General features: G+C 43.1%; 1 protein-coding gene across 3 annotated transcripts in view; it reads left to right on the forward strand.

Moving 5' to 3' along the window:
- Positions 1 to 27683, forward strand: part of LOC138566252 (solute carrier family 26 member 6-like) — a 1150832-nt gene that overhangs the window by 218453 nt on the left and 904696 nt on the right. For all 3 annotated transcript variants that reach the window (XM_069643338.1, XM_069643340.1, XM_069643339.1), the window contains exon 2: positions 1016 to 1188. In XM_069643338.1, the coding sequence (XP_069499439.1) occupies positions 1043 to 1188 (146 nt within the window). In that variant the 5' untranslated portion in view covers positions 1016 to 1042. The remainder of the gene's footprint in view (positions 1 to 1015; positions 1189 to 27683) is intronic.

Here is a 27683-nt window from a genome sequence, read left to right on the forward strand (position 1 = left end):
CATGGAATATCGAAATCAGAACACAGCATTGTGCAAATTATAGAGGGAAACGAGGGAACATAATCGCAGTAGAGCACACATTTCAGTGGGACACCAAAGGGCAAAATCCCAGCATATCACATGCCAAGGTGGGACACCAAGGGTCAAAATCACAGTATAGCACAGCTTATATTGGGCCACTGAGCGGCACCAGATGCGTAGATAGGGTACGGCCTGAGTGGCCAAGGCCCACCCAAAATCTAGAAATGCCCACTCAGCAGCGCTGTGTGGGCATTTACAGATGTTAATGTCTCTGCAGTGGGCCCAACTACATTAGCCTCAGGCCCACTTGTTAGACCATTCTGGCACCCTATTTGTGGAACAGACAGCAATGGGGAAACGACATAGCACACAATCCTGATGGAAGGTGGATGCCGACTAGATGCACAGGGTCCCCAGGGTGAATAATTTGTACTTTTCAATGGCTTTTTTAATGTTTTTATTTACTCAACGGGCACTACTCCACTGCTCAAGGAAATGCAAATTTGATCACCCATCGCCTGTGCCACCAGGTGTTTTTTGAATTAGGGTTTTAATACTGTTGGTGGGTATGGGTGAAGGGCAGAGCCTATTAATATGCTATAACATCTTATTAAAAATAGATTTAGAATGCATTTTAAAATGTGCCTTTTTATCTTAATAGTGAAAACTGATATCAATGTAGGGCCCTGATGTGCCTGTATAAGCCCTATTGTTCTTCAGAAAACACATGTAATATGTATGCCTAGGCCAGAAGGTAAAAGCTGCAACTTCATACAGAAATATGCAGGGAGAGTGTGTTATTTTAAACTATGCATTTTTCTCTTGAGAAGTTCTGTAAAAGTCCCTTAAAAAATGGGGCGGGCAGGCGGGCGGGAGCTTTGTTTATGTCTGTATTTGTCAAGTTGCCCTGGCACTTTATTAATGTGGCACACAGGTGCACTTGTGCTCACCGGAGCACAGCACTGAACAACATTGTCCTGCGTTTCCTCTGCAGCTCCAGATTCATTGACCTGCCGTCAAGATGGAGGAGCAGCAGGTGCGTTGCCGGAAGGTGGTGGCCCCTCAGGTGTCACGGTCTGGGCTGAGTGAGGCCGAGCTGGAGATCATCGCGCCAAAGACCAAGCGTGTGGCAACGCCTCTCTGGAGCAGACTACGGGAGAAACTAAGGTATAGCAGACCTGGCTGAGGGAGTGTGCTACTGGGAATGCTACCAATGGATGAATAACCACATGGCTAGAATGCCTATAGAATGTCTGCGCATCCCCTCCCGCACTCACAGCATACGACTGAGAAGCTTTATTTTGTGATTTCCTATTGATCATACGGTTCATCAAGATAGTGAGGTCCTGAAGAGTGACTTCAAACCAGTGAAGCTGAAACTTGCAGGTTAGCTCTTTATGCTGTAATCAGAAGCTCATATCACCCAATGATGGGCCTCATTATGAAATCGCTGATGTGGCCAAAAACAGTGGTAATTACTGCATCGCCGAACTATGGGTTTGGAGGTAAGGTGGAGGAAAAACCTCCTGCAAAATGCTGAAGGTAATTCCACCGCCTTACTGCCAAAAACCTGCCCTTTCAATGGAATTACCACTGTCGGAATTAGCGCTGGTGGTAATTACCCCAAAATCCCCAAGGCGGCCAATGGAGTCTATAAATGGGGTCTAACACTGCCATACTGCCACTATTAATCTGACGGTAATTCCGCCGGGCAAAGTGGAGGTACTGTAAATCCGTTTGGTGGTATCTCGGCAGATTTACTGCTGAGATACCACCAAACTCATAATGAGGACCATTTAACGTTGTATTAGGCTTTTTTTTTTGCAGGTGTGCCAGTATCCGGGCGGCAATAACACCAGGATACCAGCAAACAGTAATCCCGTTACCAGCTTCTGATCTTCCGGTATTACCGGCAGATTGCAGGTGCCAACAACGGTAAATTAATCCCACTCCATGGAGTCCCCATGGAGTCCATAAGACTCCATGGTGGGATTGCAGGTATTACCGGTACTGGTAATACCAGCTGTTTTTTGCTGGTGTGGTGCCTGATTTACTTCCAGCTCTTGGCTGGAGGGAACGCAGCCACCCCTACTAGCAAACTTGTAGTTTGGAAGCGTGCCAGTAAACAAGGCCCTTAAACTACCATTGGTATTATCACTTTCTTCATTTAATTACTTTTGGGGATTTTGAGATTTTTTTTAATCTATATTGAGTTTGCTAATCATTAGTGTGTTTAGGTCATGTTGTGAGGGCGCTGTCATTCCTGATGTGGTGCTTGTACAGTAGGGATTTAGCAGCACTTGTGGGCACTTGCATGCTGCAATGGTGCTTTCAAGATGGATACTTTTTTCAGCTGGAGAGGTGGTAAAGCAAAATGCACCTGACGTCCTGCCCATATGACCCAATCTTCCTGTAAAGATGCCACTATGATGATTGACAGTGTTGGGAGATGCAGGTTTTGGAACAGGTAATGTTGGGTTTGTTAATCTGGATGTCCCCGGCTTCCCCAGCAGTGTTGCATTACATAGCATAATGGTGTGCCTATATCACTATGCCCTCTTCTTATCCTATATGAAACCCGGTTGGTGAAATCCAGGACTGCAAGACTTGGAATGCAAAGTTGACCCCAGGACTGGAGTAGCATCTCTCGAATGGAATGGGGTATGTTGGCAAAGTTGATCCCAGGATTGGAGTAGCATCCCTTGAATGGAACAGGGCATGTTGAAATGCATGCCTGATTGGAGATGATGGCTTTGTGGCCACAATTTCAGTCTTCAGGTGGTTATGTTTTGTGAAAACGTCTTCCTTCCTGGTTGGAGAGTCTTGGAGGCATGCAGTCATGGGTCAGAAGTTACTCCCCCTGTTCCAGAGTGCTTTGGGATCTGAAGCAGTGACAGGGCGTTGCAGAGGCTGTGGAAGTTGAGGGGTGTAAATATTTGCCAATAAGGACCTGAGTGACCAAGTGTTGCATGGGAGCCCAAACCATCCATGGGGGATTTAGTTTGAGGCAAAGTGTTCTGATTTTTTTTTTTATAGCCATGCAATTTTCAATTGGTGAAAATGTGTGACATTAAATAATACAGTAGATGCCAGGTCACCAACATGACATAAAACCATTTTCCTGACGCATTTGTCTACAATATATGTCAGAACTTTCACTGTAGAACCCACTTCATGATGCGTGTGCCCAATAAGACCAATGCTTGCCACTCCAGGGTGCCCAGTAAAGCCAGTATTTGCCATTGTAAGAACATTCCTGCTGGCTGCATCCAGTAAGGCCTGTATGTGCCACTTTAAAACACTCAGACAGGCTATGCCCGGTAAAGTATATTTGCCAATTTAATAAAACTCCTGTTGGCTGTGCCTAGTAAAGATGCATTTGCCACTGTGAGAACAGCCATGCTGGCAGGGCCCAGTAAAGCCAGTATGTGCCACAGTAAGAATGTTACTATTTGCTCAGAGTTTCCTGTTCAAAGGCCTGCATCAATTTTAGGAGGCTGCGAAGTGTTGCCAAAATCTGGATTGGACCGTTTATACAGTACATTTTCTCTTGCCACTGAAACAGTAAGTTTCCTAACCAATCACAGACCCTCCCTGTGATCTCGGATGGATGAAAGGCTTGGTCATTCCTGATTGGGTTCAGACCTGTACTGAGACCATCATCTGAGGGATACTGTAGCATGTCATTAGAAGGACACGGACTCTCAGAGGGCAATGTATACCTTTGTTTATAAAACTAAAAGTAGAAGGTCTAACTTTCCCTATGTCTACGGGTGGTCCCTACCTATTATACTAACTAAGGTGGTCGTCGGTCAGCAGTGAATGTCCAAAGAATCAAGTCTGCTGTCCAAACTACCCTATCTGACCCTACCACTAAGAGAAAACTAACTTAGATCGGGATAATGGGCCTCATTACGACTTCGGCGGCAGCCATGCCGCTATTGGCAGCATGGCTGCCGCCGAAATCGGGTCTGGGTTCCCAGAATGGGGAATTACCGGGCCATTCTGAGTTTGGAGGGCCCGGTAATTCCTCCCTCCAGGAACCCGGGCCCGGACCTTCCCCATTGCCATCTGAGCCCCCATAGGGCTCAATGGGAAAGGGAGAGGGTGCAAACAACGGGCGGATTATGAGTGGCCCGTTGTTTGCTCCCTCTTCCCATCGCGGGACCCGGTAAGGACGCCTAGTTTGACCAGGCGTTACTTACCGGGTCCCGTGAGGGGAGCTTGTAATGAGGCAGAACGGGTTTAACAGGTCCGCCTCCTTTAGCGGAGCCCATTAACCCGTTCCGCCTCACTCGTAATGAGGCCCAATGACTCCCTTCTCCTGAGGGTGCTTCTAGTACCAGTCTTTAATATGTAATCTGCAAATAATCTCTCATGATTTCTTGCACTAATTCCTTTAATTCCACAAGTGCAAGGTTACACTTCCTTCCTTCTCTTTTGAATTCCTTCTGGCCCTCACTTAGCCAGTTTCTGCCTTTGGCCCCAGACCTGAATGTGTCCTTTAGAGGAACTATCCTTTTCATGAGCGTTCACTTTTACACTATAACAGTTCCACTCTTCTCTGGCTAATGGCTCATATGTGTAGGCTCATAGCTCTGTCTTTCTTTCTTCTGATTACTATAGTGATGTTGTTTAGAATGGCGTCTTTGCTTCCCCCTTTCCCGCAGTATTTTCATCCACTCATTCTCTATTTTATTGCCCAGGTTTTCATCAACCATTTCTAGCTATCCGCAACCTTAATCTCTATTTCTTTTCCGAGTTATCTCCTTGTCACATTCTCTACTGTGACGAGTTAACTGTGTGTTATAAGGATTGTCTCTTGAGTTACAATCTTTGTATCCATTTACTTTCAAAACTACCTCTGGTTCATGCCTTCTACTGTCACAAATTAGCTGTGTTTCATAATGATATTCTCTGATTCACAATCTTTACATCCATTTACTTTCAAATGTAACTCTGGTTCATGACTTTTACTGTGATGAGCTAGCTGCACGACATACTGATTATCTCGAGCCTACCCGCACCTCCCGTTCTCTCGTGTTACCTTTGTTCGTGACAGAGTACATTGTCGGAAGATTTCTGTCTCAGAATCTCTGTTCCGTGCTGGGTATCGCGGACGCCGTCTTCTTCCCATTGTTCCCGTTGTTGCTTTCTCTTTCCTTATCACAGCATCCCTGTGCTGAACTGCGCTCACGGGGACACCCTGCAGTCCTCTGTTGTTGGTGGTCTTGGTAATGTTCTTGGGTCTGATGGTCCACCACAGATGCATTTCTGTGGTCTTGCCACCACCTGCTTTTGGGGTTGGGCTCCCACCCCATCGGTTTTTCCAGTCTCGGGATTGCTGTAACTTTGGCGTCCCGGGTAGCAGCCTCAGGCGATTTTGAAACTCGTGGGTTCCCTGCTCTCCACTCTCGTTCTGTGTTGTGCAGCTTGGGGCTTACCACAGCCTGTGTCTATGATCCTCTCTCTCCTCTCCTGCTTCTCTCTCTATTCTCTTCGGAGGCCCGCTCTTTAACATACTCACCTGAGTATAGTGGACGTCTTGATTTTTTAGGGAAACAGCCTTTCTTTACAGGATATCGATATCCTTTAGTAGTTTCTTTGTCGCACTTGTGATAGTTCATATACTCGTGTATTTTAACACATCACACTCTACCCCTATGGAGAGTATTGCAGAGCGGGATCACCTCCCTAGCCTCACAAGAAGGGGAAAAGGGACAAATTCTCTCAAGTTGTCACATACCCTTCCCCTTATCTCTGGGGCTTCACCTTCCGGACTAATGGGAAACTGGCTTAGAAAATCGACGTTCCCTTGTTCTTGTCCTTTTTGATGTTCCACTGAAAAGCAGCAAGGTTGTAGGTCCAGGAACCATCACATTACTCTGGCAGCGGTATCTTTTCGTAAACTAATCCAGGTCCGGGGAGAGAGATCTGTAATTATCCCACATTTTCTGCCAGTCACTTATCATCGAAAATGGGTGACACCCCGTTTGATGGCCAAGGCTTCCAGTTTCACAGCAACATAATATTGCTCCCTGGTGAAAGGTTTCCCAATTGTATACAGAACAGGGTGTTCGACTCCCTCGTATTCTTGAAAGAGTACAGCTTCTAACCCAATAAGAAGAATTCTTTGTTAATGTTGTCATTTTAAGGACGAGTTTACTGCAGAGAATGCCCTTGAGTCTGTTAAAATGTTCATGATCTTCCCTGTTCCAGATCAGCTGTTGTGGCTGGACGTTTTTCAACTTGTCAGTTAATTTGGCGGTGATGCTTGAATAGGAAGTGATGAATCTTCTATAGTAACCTGTCAACCTCAAGAAGGCTTGAAGTTCTCTCTTGGTCTTAGGGACAGATGTTTTAGAACCGCCTTCACTTTTTCAATTCATGGTTGAATGAGTACATTCCCAAAAAAGACACCTAGGTTTGTTACTGTGGGCTGGTCCAGATGGCATTTTCGTGAGTTGGCAGTGAGTCCGACTTTCATAGGGCCCTGGTGATCTCAGAGGTGATGAAGATGTTCTGGCCAACTACCACTAAGGATCTACAATATCATCTAGGTCAATCCTGCAAAAGGAACAATAGGGTCTTAATATTCTGTCCATTAATCGTTGAAATGTTGTTGAAGGCTGAACGGCAAGTCCCTAAATGGCAACCGACACTCTCAGGACAAAAAGGCTGTCTTCTCTCTGTCGTCGGGATTCAGAGGAACTTGCCAATATCCCATAGTCAGATCAAAAGTTGAGATATATTTAGCAGCACCCAATTTTTCAATGAGCTAATTGGTCCTTGGCATTGGATAGTTACTGAACAATGATACTGAGTTCACTTTACTGAAGACGATACAAAACCGCCAAGACATATCGGGTTTAGCAACCAAGACTATGAGGGAAACACCAAGGGCTCTCTGAAGGTTCAATTGTGTCTGCCCTAAGCATGTCAATTACTTCTTGCTCAATCACCTCCTTTCTGGACTCATGGATTCTATATGGCTTAAAAAGTATGGTTTTCCCTGCCGGTGCTCTAATGAAGTGGAGGAAGTTGGTAACTCTCCCTGGTTGGTCTGAGAGTACATCAGGAAACTGGTCTAACAATTCATGAATACTGGCATGTTGAGGGCGTGACACTTCTGGGAAGATCAGTATGCTTTCGTTGGGGGAATCAGTAAGGAGGGCCGCCATGGTAACAGTAGTTTTCTCACTAGGATCTTCCCCCACTCCTTACCTAAGTTTATGTGATAGACCTGTGTCTTCTGGCGTCGGTCAGGTTGTGCTATGTTACGGTTTAATGGACCCTTCTGTTCTGGGACCTTATAGGGACCGTACCACTGTGAGATCTTTTTATTTTCTGAAGTGGGTAAAAGGACAAATACTGGCTGTCCGACGGAGAAGGTGCGGTTGGCTGCCCATCAATTATAGACAGCCTGTTGTTGTTCCTGTGCCTGGCATAGATGTTTCTTTACAATTTCTCAGACAGCTGGTATATGTGATTTTTTTATTTGGGCTGTTTGAGAAATTTGTAATAGGGCTTCTTCTCTCGCCTCACATGTCTAGGCCATCTCACGGTTCCCTTCCATATAGAAGTTTAAAGGGAGAATATCCTAGAGAGTCTTGGGAGATTTTCCCAACAAAGAAAAGGGCCATGGTATCATTACATTCCAATTCTTCCCGTCTGCCGCTACCAATTTTCTTAATGTTTGTTTCAAGGTTTGGTTGAAATGTTATACAAGAACAGTCTGCGGATGATTTATCAAGGTCCTTAGGGTCTTGATATTTAATATTTCTTTCACCTATTGCATCAGATGAGACATAAAGGTTGTCCCTTGTGAATCAGTTGGTCAGTAGTGAATGTCCAAAGAATCAAGTATGCCTTCCAAACTACCCTATGTGACCCCACCAATAAGAGAAAACTAACTTAGATTAGGGGAATGACTCCCTTCTCCTGAGGGTACTGTAAGTACTAGTTTTTAATATGTAATCCACAAATAGTCTGTTGTGAGTTCTTGTACTAATTTATCATGATTCCAGTTCCTCATCTACCAGCTCGCTCAAACGTCCCAGCTTTCACCCCAGATATCCCAAAAGAGGACCTGCCTTTTCTCCCCAAGCCGCTAGATGGGCTTCCTTAATGCATTCCAAGGTGAATAAACACCACTCAAAGATGGCTGCCTCCATGGACAGCAGTAACCATAGCCATCCAACTAACGAGAGAACTATCCAAACCCTGGTGGTCATGTCACCAAGGGAGGCTATATTAGCCCTGACAATCTTTTCCCATGTGCTTGGCGTTCAGTCTATTTCTAAACGCAGACATCAGCTCTGAGCCTCTGGCTTACCTGTGCCTACCTCAGTATCCCAATCCCTGCCCCCTCTGGCCTCAATGCAAAGAATCACTGGACCGGAACGTACCTACAAGGAACATGAAAAGGACAGTTAGAAAACGCTTTTTGGACAGACACGTGCCGTTCATTGCAGCAAGTGCAAGCTTTAGAGCAAGAAGGAAAAAAAGGCGCTTGGGACACACGCGCGCCACGCACCACAGCAAGTACATTTGAACTCCAAAAAGCTAGAAAGTTTGCATGCATAACATCACATAACTGGGGTATTTGTAGAGGGCACGTTCACTCCCAGAGGGGCACCTTGGCGCTATTGACAGATAACAGATGTCTATTGTTAACAAACTTAATGGTACTCATTTTATCGACCTCTGGAGGATGAAGGGCTGTGTGGACCTGCCGGGTTTCGACCATGTGATCATTAGGTCAAACACAGGCCCCTTCAGTAGATGCATTAGTCCACTGACACAGACCGTCTAACAGGAATAGAAAGCACCAAGTAAGACTGCAGAAACTGAAATCCGCAACACAGTACAGGAATAGAACGCAGTAAGAAAGATTGCAGAAAACTGAACGTGGCAAGAAACACTGCAAACGAGTTAGTAAAACAGCAAGAAAGACTGCATTTGAATAATCAGACATCCACACCCCTAAGAGAGCTTGCAAAGAGAAGACTGGTTACAGCTGGTCTAGAATGGCCTCCGGTGAAGTAACTGTACCAAAGCACATCACACCTTATTTGGGTAGGCATACTCCCAGGGTTAGCCCAGTATCATGGAGGGGCAGTCTTGCCAGCCCTGTCTAATCGCAGCCTTCTCTGATTAGGGTCCTACGTTGTTCCGCATGCAAACACCAACTGGTGGTGTCTCCATCATCAACCCTATCCCTTTCATTCTGTCAGTGCATGTTAGGGAGAATTCTCCAAAATGGCTAATTTCCCTTACCTACTGAGTCCCTCAGCAGCTTTCTGGATTTCTAGGGTTTATTTTTATCACCTGGTAAGAGTGTGAGCCTTTTCCCCACTCTTACATGTGTTTTGGTGTGTGTGTTTTTACCAATTGGGTGATCCTGGGCTCTGGAGTCTCACCTACTCCATGGGCATCATTTTTGTGTGTGTTACACAGCACTTTCAGTGCAGTGACACAGGGTTGTCATTTAGACTTCCCACTGACTCAATTTTTCTGGGACTGACTACTGTCTCCCAGAAACATGTAAAGTGGCCATGAACTTTATGTAGTCTCTTTAAATCACAGACCCAGTACCCCCCATCTTACTTGGAGTACTGGAAAGTGTTAATTCTTATCCCTTTTCGTCTGTTTCTCTTGGAGCACTGTTTTGCTCCCTTTTCATCAAGACTTGGCTGGTGGCAGTGGTAACTACCCTATTTTTCATACCGTAGTTATCTTAAATAACCATGGTATTATTTTAGGCTATTCTATTAGCCTCGAACATAAACCCGCTTGACCAAATATAATTTATTTCGGCTCTGGCTGGGTTTATGTGCCGTTTCTTTTTGTAAAAGTCTTTCTCGTGTTTTACTCTGCGCGCCAAACCAGGTTTGGTCCCTTTTGTTCACTTTCTTTTTGTGGGCTTCTGCACAGAAGCCCTCCTTAAGGCGCCTGAAAGTCTGGGTAGGCAGGATGTGAGGGAGGGGTATAAGGACCCCTGCCATGGGTTTCCTTGGTAACCCAAGTCGCACTCCTGTTTGATTGGCTGGGTGACTGTCCTTCCCAGGACAGCCACCCTGCTGCGTGATTGACAGCCAGGCTGTGTGAATAGGGGAAAACTGCATAAAAAGCAGGTCTCTGGGGCTGGAAAGGCAGAGTCGCCACTGGAACGAAAGAACCAAAGAGGCGCTGACAGAAGAGGACCTCTACAACGACTGAATCGCCCGGTGAAGCCCGTGTTCCGAACAGCAAGCAACCGGCAGTCCGATCACAGTGAGCAGAGTCACTAAGAGACTGGACCCGCTCCATTCGCGTAAGACTGCCAGCTGGAGCTGACAGCAGTTGACGCGAGCGGGCCGTACTTCTGATCATCCACGTGACACTCGTCACGTGACAACTGTGCAGGAAGTGCAGCATAAGAGCAGGACAGCGCGACCCTTGAGGCGTGAAGCGTGGAGATAAGGGCGCGCTGTTGACTGCTGTTTAAGGCTGGAGTCGCGAGATCGGCTGATGGATCCTTCCAAACCTCGTACAAGACTACAAGAGAAACTAGAAGAATCTGTAGCCTTGACCAACAGATTAACATCACATTCAAATATCAAATCTCTGATAACCACTACACTTATTGATGTGAGGCCTAGAATACAGAAAAATAAAGAGAATACCATACAGAAACAAGAGATAGAAGATAAAATGTGTGAACCAAGAGCAAAGACAGTCTTGCCAACGGACGACAACATGGATGACCAGATCCTTTCTACATTTAGAAGTACTGCAGAGCAGGCAAACATGTTACCAACTGAAACTGCATCCCTATCCTCAAACAGGGAAGTCCTAATAACTCCAATTCAGATACAGGCTGCTACCAACATCTTTAATGCCAGTATCCCGATAACACAGATACCAGCTATCGGAAAAGGACACCAGGAGAAGTTATCAGATGATGATTCTACATCAGCTACAGTGACATCAGGCCAAGGAAAAGTCACAAGCAACAAAATACAAAAAACAATATCTGAAGATTCCTGCTTTACACCATCATTGCAAGGGAGAGCAAGGATAGCTAAACAACACTGGCAGTCAACTTATTATCCTACCAATTCCACCAGTGACAGTAATGTAAAATCTTTACCTATCAGGATAGCACGGCTGTCGCTCGATAACACTGAGATAGATGCAATAATGGACTCCCAAGAGACAAGAAATGAGTTTTTAGTGGAGTCCTCTCAACTGCACAAATTAACCAAATAAATACTTCAACGCCGATAGCACCTAAAGAAATCCATATATCGTCAAAAAAACTCTTGGAAAAACCATATAACCATCCAAAGAACCAAAGAACAGAGAATCTCAAATCTTTATCTATAAATATGCACTCTGAACCGACGAGGGATTTGTCCAAATCTCCACAGAGATTACCTACCACGATGTTAGATCTGCAAAACACCTTGGTAGCAGTATTATCAAACACAATGATTCCATTTCTAAAATTTCAGGAATCCATGGTTGATGCAACAAAAGATCAAGCGACGCTCTTAGCAATGATCATGACGAAACAAACTCAGCTTGAATCCTTCACAAATGCCATACAAGAGCGAATGAAATATGAAGCAGAAACGTCTAGGATATGGCAATCACACTTAGCAGACATGGCAAGAGTGGATCGCATAGAGAAGCAGAATCTGATGGAAACAATGTCAACTATAACAAAAAAACTAATAGATGAAAAAGCGAAAAAACAACTACACACGATTCCGCAACTGCATTCGACAATGAAAGAAACACAAACTGAAGAAAAAACTGATAAACGAGGAACTGCAGGGCAAGACGCCCTGAAATAACCAATGCCTAAAAAAATGCTTAAGAAAACACAAACGGGATCACTTGCATTCCTTAGAAAAATGCAAACAGTTCAAAAAGCACTAGGTGACAAAACACAGCCAATTATCCAACGAATTGCAACCAAGAACATAGTGCAAAAAGGTTTAAACACCAACCCGGTGACATCGAACACACCGAGATCTATACCTCAAATAGCTAACCAAGTATTGTTTGAACCATTGGACGAGCTAATAGCAGAAATCAATCATGATGCAACAAACTTGTCAACAATCCAGTTTCCAACACTAGAGATATTGACAATTGATGAATCGTCGGAAGACAATTCAATCTCTATAAATTCACAAGACGAGGCATTGATAGTTATTGATGAATGCTATGACACATCCACGGCTAGTTCAATAAATACGCAAAGCTCTGATGAACAACTGAACAACATCTCACTTACATAATATCGAATGAGGAAACATGGTTATCTTCAGAAACGCAGGAGAGAGCAAAAAAAAGCGACAGACCAGTGTCTTGTGGAAGTCCACCTATCACGGGACCTAAGTTTCAGAATCCACTGAGTATTACGTACGCCTATAGAATAGCACTGTTTCAAACGACGACATCTACAGAAGCGCCAATAATGCTGAACAGATCAAACACTTTGCGCTTATTTAAAGCCATACCACAACTAAAATCTATTGGATCGGATGATATTGAAGTAATTATCTTCCCAAACAAGAGTCATATGGAAGAAGCTCATATTGACTTCTAAACAGAAGAGATCATGCAGCGTGTCCTATCGGCAAACTATCAACTTGGAAAACTTGGATTCAAAACAGAAGAAATTTTTGTAACCAGAACCATGGCTGAAAAAAAGTCTAAGAACATTGCGTTTCTGATCAAAATAATAAAAAAAGGACTGAGACAAATGGAAGTAAAAGTTGGAGAGATTCCACACGTACCCCAAAACAAAGATATGAACTTAAAGGAGACAATCAAAACCAAGGGTCTAGGAAAACTTACCTATAACAACCAAAGGGTAAAGAAGTCCACACAAATAAAATATCCTTAACATCATGGAACACAAGGGGTCACAAACATCTTCTTGAAAATCCATCTATAACTCTTGCAGAATCAGAAATAATCTGCCTACAAGAAACTTGGTTGACCGATGAGGTTCTATGCGAGGGATACACAACTTGGATGAATCCTGCAATATCTTCGAACATAGGTAGACCGGCTTCAGGAATGATGATTCTAATGAAAATCAGGGCTACCTGGTCAATAATAGCAAGAAAGAACATCAGTCCATGGGCTCAATACATCACCATTCATATGCCTACTTATAATGACAACAGTGCGACACAGTGTTTGGATTATTGTTGTATTTCAATCTTTAACATTTATTGGAACCCTACTGCTATTAGTGACAACAAATTAATAGACTCGATATGTGAGGAAATTGATTCCATTGCGCTCTCTAATAGCGGAAGTGAATTCATCATAGTAGGAGATCTTAACATCTATTCAATAAAGAAGGACATAAATGTACCACCCAAGAAATGTCGACTCGTGCAAGAAAATGGATGAAAGAAATGAGAATTCGTAATATCACTCTAACTGACCAACCTACGAACGATAAAGGATTACCATATCCAACCTGGACATGTGAAACCTCCACTTCAATCATCGATTACATATTTACCTCAGAAAGTTTACAAAAACTAATAATATCAACCAACAATATACCGCACTGTGCAAGCGACCATCACCAAATTTCAATCTCATGGATCGCCCAAAAAATTAACACTCACCAAATAAACTTACCAGAACTTGAAGTGTATAATGGGCTGAATAAACTACGAATTTGAAGACATCAAGTACCTGAGATACTTTCTATCTTTGAAGAAGCCCCCCTGAAAGACCATGCAAAGTTGAACTATGGATGGATTTTAGAAAAATACAAACATCCTCAATCAAGATCCAAGAATAACACTAAGCTTCCTCATGGCCATAAATACAATTTAGAAATCAAACAAAAGAAACAAGAACATCAAAAGAGACTACGCCAATTGAAAAAAAAGAAAGAACCTGCTTTCGAAAACCAAATAAAAAAAGAAAAACATAAATATTCTAACTTTCTAAAGACAAATAAGGCGATGATGAAACAAAACGATGCTGAAGTAATTTTGGGGGCCTTACAAAGGAAAAACACAAGATTCTTATGGTCAATGATGAATGATGATTCAAAACAACAAACTATGATTCAAGAAGTGGAGTCTCACATATGGGTTAAGCATTTCTTAGAAGTGTATAACATCAAAACGCCAAACCCAACAAAAGACAGAGAAAACGACATGTGTACTTGGAACCTCATTTGGGATGTAGACAACATAACAAACACAATCAAAGCCCTAAATCCATCCTGAGCACCAGGCCCGGATGGTCTGTCAAAAGCAATTCTTAAAGCAGCCCCGGAAGAATGGGCAAAATTCCTTTCTCATCTGCTTCAACTCATAGAAAAAAGAAAGGTGATCCCTTATACCTGGACAGTTGCTATTCTGATTCCAATCTACAAGGCAGGAGATCGAAAGAATCCGGGTAATTATGGACCAATAGCCCTCTTAGGCCTGCTGGGAAAACTTTTTGCAAGTTATCTTCAAAAACAACTTAATAACTGTGTGTATTGTTTGGATCAGAAAGCTGCTTTTACCTCGCTGGAACGTTCGTTTTTATCTATTTCTACTGACCTGCACTGCGAGCTGAGACGGGGCTCTTGCAGGTGCAGGCACTCACACAGCGTTCTGAGGAGACGGGGCCTGCGCTGATCACGTGACCTATCACGTGACACATTCCAGCTAGAAAAGGCACTGCCATCCGCCCGAGCGGCGTGTATTGTTTGGATCAGAAAGCTGCTTTTACCTCGCTGGAACGTTTGTTTTTATCTATTTCTACTGACCTGCACTGCGAGCTGAGACGGGGCTCTTGCAGGTGCAGGCACTCACACAGCGTTCTGAGGAGGCGGGGCCTGCGCAGATCACGTGACCTATCACGTGACACATTCCAGCTAGAAAAGGCACTGCCATCCGCCCGAGCGGCGTGTATTGTTTGGATCAGAAAGCTGCTTTTACCTCGCTGGAACGTTCGTTTTTATCTATTTTTACTGACCTGCACTGCGAGCTGAGACGGGGCTCTTGCAGGTGCAGGCACTCACACAGTGTTCTGAGGCGGCGGGGCCTGCGCTGATCACGTGACCTATCACGTGACACATTCCAGCTAGAAAAGGCACTGCCATCCGCCCGAGCGGCGTGTATTGTTTGGATCAGAAAGCTGCTTTTACCTCGCTGGAACGTTCGTTTTTATCTATTTCTACTGACCTGCACTGCGAGCTGAGACGGGGCTCTTGCAGGTGCAGGCACTCACACAGCGTTCTGAGGAGGCGGGGCCTGCGCTGATCACGTGACCTATCACGTGACACATTCCAGCTAGAAAAGGCACTGCCATCCGCCCGAGCGGCGTGTATTGTTTGGATCAGAAAGCTGCTTTTACCTCGCTGGAACGTTCATTTTTATCTATTTCTACTGACATGCACTGCGAGCTGAGACGGGGCTCTTGCAGGTGCAGGCACTCACACAGTGTTATGAGGAGGCGGGGCCTGCGCTGATCACGTGACCTATCACGTGACACATTCCAGCTAGAAAAGGCACTGCCATCCGCCCGAGCGGCGTGTATTGTTTGGATCAGAAAGCTGCTTTTACCTCGCTGGAACGTTCATTTTTATCTATTTCTTCTGACCTGCACTGCGAGCTGAGACGGGGCTCTTGCAGGTGCAGGCACTCACACAGCGTTCTGAGGTGGCGGGGCCTGCGCTGATCATGTGACCTATCACTTGACACATTCCAGCTAGAAAAGGCACTGCCATCCACCCTTGCGGCGATAAGCCCGGTGGAGTCAAGCCCTCCGGCTGTTGTGTGGCTGTTAGGTGGATGGTAGTGAACTATTTAATCTGCCACAGGTACTGTTTTCTTACGCTGCCATCAACTAGCCACCCATCATGCAATAAGGTTTCGCTTGCCTGAACATACTCCTCTTAATCTGACCTCCCTAATAATTGATTGTTTTTGTAGTACATACAAAGCGGAAAATTTAACTCACTCTTAGTAACTGTTTGTAAACCATTTTATGTTCTCCTTGAAAACAGGTATGCCATCGGAGATCACTAGAGATCCGATGAGTATTCCTCCATGCTCAACGCAAAATCTACCGGATCACGAGTGCCTCCCACAAACTCCTGTGAATTTGAATATATCTAAATTGCAGAACAAGCCTAATAGTCGTATGCGTACTTCTAAGAAAAATATCAATCTGACACCTCCTATTAGACCCCCCACTCAACATGATATTCGCAAATTTTACGAGAAAACACCATGTGGTAGGGCGACAGTTGATCCGATTGATTTTGCATCTTCGGGGAACACACCCATTGTTTTGTCCTCACCCAAGGCTCTTCAAAGTGTTGTGAGTCCATCAAAACTCCCCTCCATAAACAAATGCCCTCTTATTTCCCCTTTGAGTATTACCATTTCAGACCAAACTCTACTAACTGTACCTCACTCTCCCAATAAAACTATTAAACCTTTTCAAATATTTGCTACAGTTTTAGAAGAATCCACTCATGATAGTGAACAGTTATTACTAGACAACAGTAAGTTAGCTTGTGATAAGTCTGTCATGAACACCTCGGTGGCATCAGTAGTTATTAAAGATGTGGGTCAAGTTAGCTTAAATAAGCCCTCACCATCTCCCCGTCTCATTCCTGCTGAGAGTAGAGACCTAGAAAGTTCTAGAGTCTCAATTCTGACTGACTATGAACAACCATGCTCTATGGACTCAACAAGACAGGAGGACGAGGTGTCCTTTATCCAACCGACTCCCCGTCGCTGTCCTATCACTAATAAGAAAAAACAAGCTTTCACATCTCCAGCTAACCCTGCCTTATTAGAAGTTACCCTGGGAGCTATTAATACTACTATTTCTAGTCTATTCAAGCTTTTTGAAACTCTAGATCAGAAAATAGTCAGTCAAACCACACAATCAGACCTAATAAGCAATTCGATGAGAGACAAACTGCCTAAAAACGCTAAAAGCCTCTCTTTAGAAAATTTGGAGCAAAGAATAACCACCCTTGAAGCCAATTGGTCTTCCGTTCGAAGCTCTCAGGAACAATCTCGAGCCACCATCACACAACGTCTCTCAAATCTAGAAGCACTAAATAAATCTTCCCCGTCCACCTATCCAGTGCTACCAGCTTTTTCAAAGATCATTCGACCGATTGAATGTGTTGAAGATGCCTTGATCTCAAATCACAATGAGTCTTGGATTAGTGTTGACTCCCCAGTGAGAACTGCTGTTCAATTAGTGACCAACCCCAATTTGCCTGCTTGCTCAAAACAAAATTCACATAAAACTGGTCGTACATCTGCAAGCACTGGCAAAATAAAAAATGTGTCTTCTAAGGCCACTCAAAGACACAAACCCTCAGGTGGCACACAAAAACAACATCAATTGACTCCCCCCGTGGGTGCTATCAATACTTCTGACACCTCCCCTGCGGCTCCAATGCACACATACAATGAAACTACAAACAATGACACGGCCGGTATGTCAGCAAACCAAGTGTTGCCGTGCGACTCTTTTCCACTCCAAATTACCCCCAAGACGGTATCTAACACTTCACCAAACTATGATCCTTTGAATGAGCTGGTACACTTGCTAACAGCTAAACCTGACAATGTGCAAATCAGGCAACCTTCTCTGGTTGCACAAACACTGACTGCACACTGTGACGCAATCTCTTCTAGCGCTGGTAAGCTACCCCGATCTACCATCTCCACAACAGGGGCTAATGATCGATTAAGCTCACTAAAAGCAGCAGTTGACACTTACCTATACAATAGAATCTCTGAGGTTATCCCCGAAGCTGTAAATGCTAGTACCCAACCTTCTCAAACACTTAATGTTCAACATATCACTGGAAATGAAATTTCACTCCCAAAAACCCAAATAGACACTTGTACCAAACCACTTAATTGCCATCGCATTCAAGCTCCTCTTAAACAAAACAGAAAGAGGAACTTAGATTCTCGCAATGGTGGCACTAAACCTCGCACTGATGATGCCAGCGTTGCACTATCAAAAAAATGTAATTTGTTACACAGTTTGATTCTGAAGTGTCGAGATGGGCCGTTCCCAAAATATGATTTATGCCGTGCTAGTGTTCTTAACATTTTTGGGGATATAGAAGGACTGGACGCCATTTCCTCTACTGATTTAGACCAAATTGAGTTTTTATGTGATCAGAACCTCTCCATTGTTAGACTATGGATAAAGTCCGGAATTGTACGCAATACCTTATGGAATGCCAGAATGGATTTATTCAATCTTGGCTTTCTACTAGCACAAGATCCGGCACGCCAGCAAATTAAGAAGGTTGATTTTAATGAACCCACTGCAAGCACGGCATCTGAACCTTTGTGCTCTTGCAACTTCTGCACTCAAGAATCATTTCCTGATTCCTTGTTTTCCACTAATCCTCACTCATAACCACGAATATGTACCAACTCAACTGAAATTTCCCTCGCTAGTTGGAATACGCGTGGTTCATCTCACCTGCAATGGACTTTAAACACGCAATTGAATACATATGATATAGTAGCCTTGCAAGAAACGTGGCTCGTAAACCCTCCTACATGGGATGATCATGAACTTGTTCTACTCCCAGCTGAACAAGGTGATAAAGGGAGACCTACTGCTGGTCTATTAGTTGCTGTAAAAGCAAGCAAGGGTTTCAAAATCTCTCCCTGGCAGGCCCCAAACAAATTCATGCAATTGGTAAAGATTTAATTTAATTTGCTAACTTACGCTCTCATTAACCTATATCGTAATCCGCTGGGTATTATCGACGATAGCTTTTATACGGCTCTTTCGACTCTATTTGAACTTGTCTCTGTTCAGGTCAACATTGCTGGAATTTTGGTAATGGGTGATTTGAATTTGTCTTGCTTTGAGTCTAGTACAAGCTCTAAGAATCGTGAGGGATTGAGGTGGTTGTCCTTTATGGAAGATCTTGATCTAAAGATGGCAAACGGTGCGATCATAGGCGACATACCTCCCATGAATACCTGGGAGAGAGGCATCTCTAAATCGACTATTGATTACATATTTATGTCCAATAATATCTTTATGAATACTAAGAAGTTTGTTGTTGTAAAACAGACAGCTAGTGATCACCATCTCCTAGCATTATTTTGGTCGGTCCGAATTGACAACCACCTTAAACCTGCCCGTTGGTACAAACAGACCTTATTAATCAATAATGCCAGAAATCGTTTTAAATGGTCAACTGATAAACTACTCAAAGCCGACTCTTGTATAGACGTTTTGAACACCTTTGCAAATCTACTTCCTGTTTCTAAAAATCCATCAAAGAGACATGTTCACGGGTTTCACTTAGCTCTCCGTGAGAGAAAAAAAGCTTATAGAAAAGAAATTAGAATTCTTCGAAAACTACCCATGAATGCTCAGATCAAAGCCGTCAATATTGCTAAAGCAAAATACCGCCGCTGGATCCGGTCCAGAAAAGCTGCATTGTATCAAATGGATGGTGAAAACTTTCTTGCAGCCTGTTACAATAAAAACTCTGCAACAGTGTGGGAACTACTGAACAAATGTAATAATGTCCCCCAAGTCCATTTGCAACTCAATGGAGTATCTGAATCTGTGTGGGTCACTCATTTTACTGCACTGTATGATGATTCTAAAATGAGTCATTACAATTACAACAGCAACTCTGTGAAATGTTGGAGCTTGCGTTGTACACAACATATTATTCAGAACTTCATTAAGTCATCATCCTCGTCAAGAGCGGCAGGCCTCGACGGGCTCACGAATTGGATGTTTAAACAACATATAAATGAATGGGCGTTAATCCTGAATAATGCTTTTCACTATATTTTGCAAACTAAAACCATTCCTGAGTCATGGCGTTCATCTGTAATTATTCCGGTTTATGAAAGAGGCGATCGTATGAATGCTAAGAGTTATCGTCCAATAGCAATACTGGATGCTCCAGGAAAATTATTCTCCAGACTGGTGCTGAGAGACTTTAATGACTGGTCAATACTGGCTAGTCACGGAGATCCAGCCCAAACAGGTTTTGTGGCTGGCTTGGGCACTAGTGTCAATTTAATTACCTTAAACGCCATAAGACAACAAGCACAGAATAAGAGACAACCTAGATATTTCGCATTTGTGGATCTTCATTCCGCCTTTGATTCGGTTTCAAGACCGAAACTCATAGATAAACTAATCAGGGCGGGATGTCCCTCCACTCTAGTTGATATCATTTATGCTCTCCACTCAAAAACTAAGGTCTACATAAGACTAAACGCTGAGGGCCTCTTATCTTCTCCAATTTGTACATCTAGAGGGCTAAAACAGGGGTGCATTCTAGCGTCAGCCTTGTTTAATTTCTTCATTAATGATGTCCGATGGATTTTTGATAAAATCATAACTGATGCACCTAAACTAAATGGCGTGAAAATGTGTGCCTTGTGGCATGCTGACGATCTTGTCTTAGTATCAAAAACACCTAGTGGCTTACGTAACCTTCTCTCAGCTCTTTGCCATTACTTTAAAGAAAATGAACTGATAGTAAACACTGGTAAAACACAGATTGTCACGTTTGTCCCTAAAGGTTTACAAAAGCATTTGTTAAATTGGCAAATTGAGGGCACTCCCATAAAGATGGTTCCAAATTATGTTTACTTGGGTCTCATTTTTGATGGCTGTCCGGCACTAGAGTCGCACCTGAACAAAATCAAACAGAAATTAAATATGGCAATTTGTCAAACACGCTTGATTATTTCAAAATATGGTAAGTTTTCGATTAAGGCAGCCATTACTTATTGGAACCAGAACGTTGTAGCAACTGTTCTTTATGGTCTTGAAACGCAAATCATTCCTAAAGGTTTCCTAAATTTATTAGAAGCCAAGTTCTGGAGAGCAATTTTTCATCTACCTCAATGTGTCCCTGGTGCGTTGCTGCGCTATGAACTAGGCCTAATATCCTTAATGGCCCTTCACAATTGGCGACTATGTACCTTATTCCATAAATGCTTGCTATCCACGTGTGACAACTCTACACTATCCTCTTTTTCCAGTTATTTACTCAAATCATCAGAAACTTTTCCTAAAAATTGGTCCACAAGTATTTTGAAGATCATGGTGAACGCTGATATACCACTTGATCTTCTCGTGTTCCATCCGGAACGAGCAAAGAAGAAAGTGTACATGATGGACTGGATCGACACTAGAACACAGTGCTTGACTTTTAAAGACTTTGATTCTGCAATATTTGGTCCTAAACGATACAGAGAAACTGCATCCTATCTATGTTTGGCTCCATCTGCTGCTATTAGATCAGCCACCTTGCGATTGCGATTCAACATCTGGCCCACTCGCCAGGTTAAAACAAGAAGGAAGCAGATCTCCCCAGATCTCAATTGGTGCAGATTTTGTAAAAATACTGCCATTGTTGAAACTCTGCAGCATATAATATTGGACTGTCCGGCCCTCATGAGCACGAGAAGTGTACATTTTGTGAATCATTTTGCGTATTTTGCTCAAATTGACCCAAGTAATAGATGGGCCGCATTGGCTGCAACCGAATGTATGAGCATAAGAATTGCCACCGTTAACTTTTTTAAAGGCTTTGAACATGGAATGAATTTAGTGCTACACTATCTGTTTAGCAAGATGAACGTGTCTATAGACATTTTATCATATCATGAAATGTTTTATTAATATTCTACCAAATTTTTTTCAATTCATGTATTTAATCGGCTGATACTTTCTAGATGTACTTTTTTCATTGTTATTGTCTATGTTTATGAATTTTCTTCTATGTAAAAAAAAAAAAAAATGAAAAAGTTGATATAAATTCAGCTATATTCAATAAAGATAAATAAATAAACTGTGTTGCAAATAATGAAAAACAAGCTAAAAGACAAACAGGCTTTGTAACCAAGATTGGAACTAACATAAACCTATTGCTATTGAATATGGTAAAAGCAGAAGCAATTACAAGAAACCAACAAGTCAATGCCCTATTCATAGACCTGAAAATGGCGTTCGACGCCGTAAACAGGCATAAACTTTGGGCGAAATTAACATCATGGGGTTGCCCTTCTTGCATCGTAAATCCAATAAAACAACTATATTCAAATACATCTGTTTGAGTACGGTTAACAAACGATGGTATGGTCAGGGAACCCATTCCGACTTGGAATGGGTTGAAACAAGGATCTAGCCGCTTGTTTATATAACTTGTATACCAACGATTTCGAGGAACAAATACAAAATCCTAAAGCAAATCCACCTAAGATTAACAGTGAAGCAATTCAAACATTAATCTATGCTGACGATATCATCATACTTGATAAAACTATGAAAGGCTTACAAGAAACTCTGGACAAAGCACAAGTGTACATGTTAGAAAACGATCTGCAAATTAACACGGCCAAAACAAAGGTTATGAAACTTTTTACGCAGAAACGGAAATTCCAACATCCCACAAAGATTCTGCTAGAAAAACAAGAAATCTCTACAACAAAGACAATAAAATGCTTAGGTGCTTTGATTAATCCCTCAAAAAATGAAAAAGAATGGAATGATCACATTGAGGGAAAGGCAAGATCCTTGGCAAGACAAGGGAGGTTTTTTCACCTGAAATATGGAACATATTCAGCAAAAGCAACAACCCTGTTATACAAGCAAAAGGTAATTCCGATAATAACCTACGCCAGTGAAACCTTAATCAATCAGAAGGTTATTAATTGGTCTTATCTAGAAGGGCTATATTGGCGGAAGACACTAGCTCTCCCAAAATCATTCCCAATAGGAAGAATTCTATTCGAATTGGGACTACAGTCCATCCAATCCATAGTTTCATGGAAGCAGATGGATCTTAATAGAAAAATAATTTCGGATGACAAGATTCCGTCATAGGAAATACTAAAAGAAAAAACACAAGCCCTGCAAACTTCAGCTCTTTCGAAATGGACTACAGACATTAAACGAAAAATGCAACTAGAAGAAATAACAGACGAAATGTTGATTAAAAGACCTCAGCAGGCGAAACGAAAACTAAAAACCAATGATTGGATAAAAACTATAGAGATCCAAACAAATTACGAACGCTATCTTAAATGTGAGAACAAGGCAAGAGCTCTCAATGAACTACCCCACTATCTAGTTCAATTTCCAGACAGAAGGATTTGTGACTTATTTTTACGATTTTGATTGAATATTTTACCAACTCGAGACTATCTAGCAATGAGAGATAAACAGCCATCGTATCCCCGAATTGTAGATTCTGCAAAGAAGTGAAAGCAAAAGAAAACGTATATCACCTGACCATGGTCTGTCCAGCGTTGAAAGAAAAAAGAGAACTGTTCAGAGATTTTTTTAAGATCTTGAAAAAATCGATGACGACAGAAGAAAGATGGGCAAACTTGCTACATGGAAAGGACCAATGGCTCATCATTACAGTAATTAAATTCTGGATGGCGATTACAAAAGAGACTTAATGGGCTAAAATAAATGAAATGTATAAATAAAATGAAAGTGAGAGAGAATCATAAATGAAAAGTTTGTAAAATCAAACAAAACATTTTAATAAAAAAAAAAAGAAAAAGACACCCTGCTATAGGTCCGAATCTCCAAACGCCAACGACAGAGAGGATCCTCCAGGAATCTCCTTCCCTTGAGCTGGTGGGACCAACCAGTTCACCCAAACTTCAAGCCAGGTCCCCCCTTCTGGTCAAATTCGCTGTACAGAGCTACAGTGTCCCGGATAGCCAGGAAGGTCGGACCCTGCTTGGGTTTTAAGGAGCACACCTTTTATTCGTTGTTTCGCTCTGCTGCTGGTTTCTTCCCTGGGTAGTGCAGGACCCACCAGTCTTCCTACTTCTTGTCAGTCCGACAGTCGCTTCAGGAACTGTGATCCTGCAGGAAGTACCAAGAACGTCCGCCTCAGCTACAGCTCCCTCTCCGTTTTAAGGTACTGTGCAAATCTGGTTGTTCGTTTCGTTCAGCCGCGGTGAATGTGTGTGAAATCTTTTTCCAATCTGAGGGCTCGTCCTTCTCTTCCCTTTGAACTAACCTTTCTGCCGACCAACTTCGTCCGGAACTCATGGCACAAACTTTACCATGAGCTACCCTTAACCGTGTGATCTTGAGCAAAAGACATTTGACCTATTGACTTTGGCCCTAAGCCTTTTTTCCCTGATTCTATCACTGTAGTTCCTCTTGCTCAATTGCCCTGAGTACTTACCTGTTGGTGTGGTTTAATTTCTGCCTAACCTTGTCTTTCCCTCCCTTTTAAATTTCTGGAGTGCCATTTTGCTCCCACTTCATTTTGTGAGCTTAACTTGTCCGGAACTTATTGGGAGTGGTGTGGCGTATTAAGAGTGTGATTTTTAAACCGATTTACTTTAGTGAGCTGTTACATAACTGATGTGTAAATAAATGTATATTATTTTACTCAGAAACCTTGAGTCAGTGTTTGTTTGAATCATAGTAATTGCTGTCCTTTGTGTAACTATTTGATACTGCTCACTTGCTCTTGAGATAAGCCTGGCTGCTCAGCCCTCGCTACCACTTTACTGTGTGGTACAGGCTTGTACCAAAGGTGAATTTGTACTGTCACTTGTAGTCTTAATTGTGTGTGGTGTTCCCAAAGGGTACTGCATATAATTCTGCCTAACAGTGCACCTCTTCAGTGCCAGTCAGGACCAGGGTAGAAGTGGTGCAGGACAGTTCGTGAGGTGTTGCAGACGTCCCTGCAAGACCCACAGGTGAGTGTTACAGAATGCCAAGCCCATGTAAACATCGTACCCGGGCATAATGGAGACTTCAGAGATTTACCAGCTTGCCAAAATATTAGGGGTCGTCAGGGCTGAGGTCCATCCGGCCAGGTCTGAGACCAACGCCCTAAAACAGGAGTTGGTAATAAACAGGAAATGAACAGACAACCTGGCCCTTCGTTTTACACAGGCCCAAGCTGCTCATGCCCTGTTACCTCCAGGAACCCAGGATCAAGCACAGGGAGGTGCAGGGGTTCCACCTATTAAAGTATTAGTCCACACTTCAGTCCCATTAGCGCCACCCAAACGATTCCTGGGGGACCCGCAAAAATATGCTATGTTTCTTAACCAGTGCAGGCTCCCCTTCATATGTAAACCCGGGGCTTTCCCACCTGATCAAACAAAGATTGCATTCATACTGTCCTACTTAGGGGGGGTCATGCAGCAAACTAGTCGATACCGTTTCTCTAACGCAATTACCCTCTCTTTTAGAACTAACAATAGTTCCCAGGGGAACTAGAGAAGCTTTTTACATGGAAAACCCAGGCCCACGCACCAGACAATTAACTGCTGTCCCTGCGGCAAGGAAACTAAGAGTTCCTGGCCTACATTGCAAAATTCAATAGGCTAGTGGCTGAAACAAACTGGCCTGAGAAGAAGAGGACGACTCTGTTTCACAGAGAGCTTTGGTGTGAGTTAAAGGACGTACAATCCCCTTGCCCCGATTATATTGACCTGGTACTCCAATTAGACCACAGGCTTTCGGAGAGGAGAACTGACCGGTCATGGTCGGATACATGAACAGTCTACGTACGAACCAGAGATACTGCTACCCATACAGAGCCACTGCCTGAAACTATGCAGCTGGGAGGGCTGCATGGTCCGCTCACTAGGGAAGAAAGAGGGAGACTGCGACAACATCAACTGTGGTTGTATTGCACAAAGGCCAGGCATTTCTTCAGAGACTGCACTGCAAAAATGCCTTGGAAGGATGTCGGCGCACTGGAGACCGCCAATGAGCAGGTTATGGAAAATGATAAAGCCAGACAAGCGTAGAGACTTGCTTGTCCAGAGCGAAAGCACATTTTGGGTCTCCCACTTTGCTATACATGTACTATTGGTGGACATCCAGCAAGGGTTGTAACTGGATTGCAACTGCCTCATGTAACTAATCTACCTGTAACTACTGTACGCTGTACTCGTGCAACTCAATTTTGCCACACTTATGTAACCTGTAAGCAAAGTATGCACCAGTAACTAAGACACTTTTCATGTAACAGCGCCTCGAAGTCTCCGGGCTGCCAGTGCGCTTTATGAATGTAAAAAAATAAGGACAAAACATGCATGGCTTACAGGCATTGTAAAGGAGCAGGTAGCTGTGCTTTCCCTAACCTTCGCCCTCTCACCACCATCATACTGGAACAGCCGTAGAAGAGCCCTATATGGGACCCCATGTGTTATGCCTATACTGCATTGAGTATACAAGAGAATATATGCACACAGACAAACGTATCAAATGTATCGTCGCACTGAGAGTGTGGAAGGATATTGGGTGGAAGGCTGTCAGTGCCCACCATTTGACATCATGGAACATTGAGTGAAATCTGGTGTGGACAGCGTGATGTCATGAAGATGTACGAAGACATACTGAAACGATATGAATGATGTAACTGATTTAACAAGAGAAACATGTACAAAATGATAAAGTGCTCATATATGCAAAGAAGATAAAGTAACTTGCTGACCAATAAGTGTAAATACGCAGCAAAGCAAGGTGGATAAAACATATCGAAGCTTGCTATAGAGTGAAATACAATGAGGCAGTGATGGCCATAATAGGATAATGCACGTCGGTTCGTGGAAGGACTTATTTCATCTACCTCAGAGACAGACCAGGGGTGCAAAGTCAGAACGTGCTGGAAAACAGTTTTGTGTACAAAACGTAGAGGAGGCTATGTTGGCCTGGGATCAAGGATGCTATTTTTAAGGAATAGCTGCAAGGCACAAACCATGTGCGTGAGACGTATTTCTCTTAGATGAACAAAGAAGAAAACATCTGCAAGAGCCAAGTACTGGACAATTAAAAGTGTATAACGTCTATGCAAGATAGAGTGAGCAAGTCTCTAGAGGCCAAGAGGAGAAATAACACCCAGTATGATTGAATCAAATAGCAGTAAATAAGAGGTCAAAATTGACAAACTTGTGGTCTCTTCACACGTGATTCAGACATCAAAAACAAGGGCTATTCATTAAGCTGTGGATGAAGATAGTGATGTGCTCGCACTCCCTTGAATATTCCGGAACGGAGAGCAGGCTACAAGGTCAACTACAGACGGAAAACTTTGGCTCATGGTCGGACTGATGAGAGATGATGGACTGATTGGGAAAGTGGGGAGTAATCTGAAGTGACTCAAGCACCCAGGTTTCGTTTTGCTTACATGCTGGTATCCAAGCTGAAAGTCCAAGGTTGGAAGGGTGGGGATGCCAACCAATCAGTGGGTCTATCGGGCAATTTTCTATACAATACTGCATAGACTAATCCGCTGTCATTTTGTCCGCAATAATTAGTATTACACGTTTTTAGAGGTAGAATGAGGCATGTCTTACAGAGAAGAGACAGCCAATGGTGTACTAACCCATATGTATTGTATAAGTAGATTTGTTCCCCTAACCAATCCCTTCCGTCAATAGGTTTTAGAGTTTTCCAGCTAGAATGACATTACAGATGACGTATATTGGGTATAAGTGTGTGAGTGTGCAAGCATCAGTCCGATATCTGCCAGATTTGCTCTGCTTTATTAAATTGAGAATAAAGTAGTACTTTACCATGTTCTTTGAGTCTGTCCAGTTATTTGTTCTGAGATCTTTATTGGTAATCCCATCTAGCACAAGCAATACTTCAAG

This window comes from Ambystoma mexicanum, chromosome 2p, assembly GCF_040938575.1.
Source record: "Ambystoma mexicanum isolate Mex_15411 chromosome 2p, UKY_AmexF1_1, whole genome shotgun sequence".
Lineage (NCBI taxonomy): Eukaryota > Metazoa > Chordata > Amphibia > Caudata > Ambystomatidae > Ambystoma > Ambystoma mexicanum.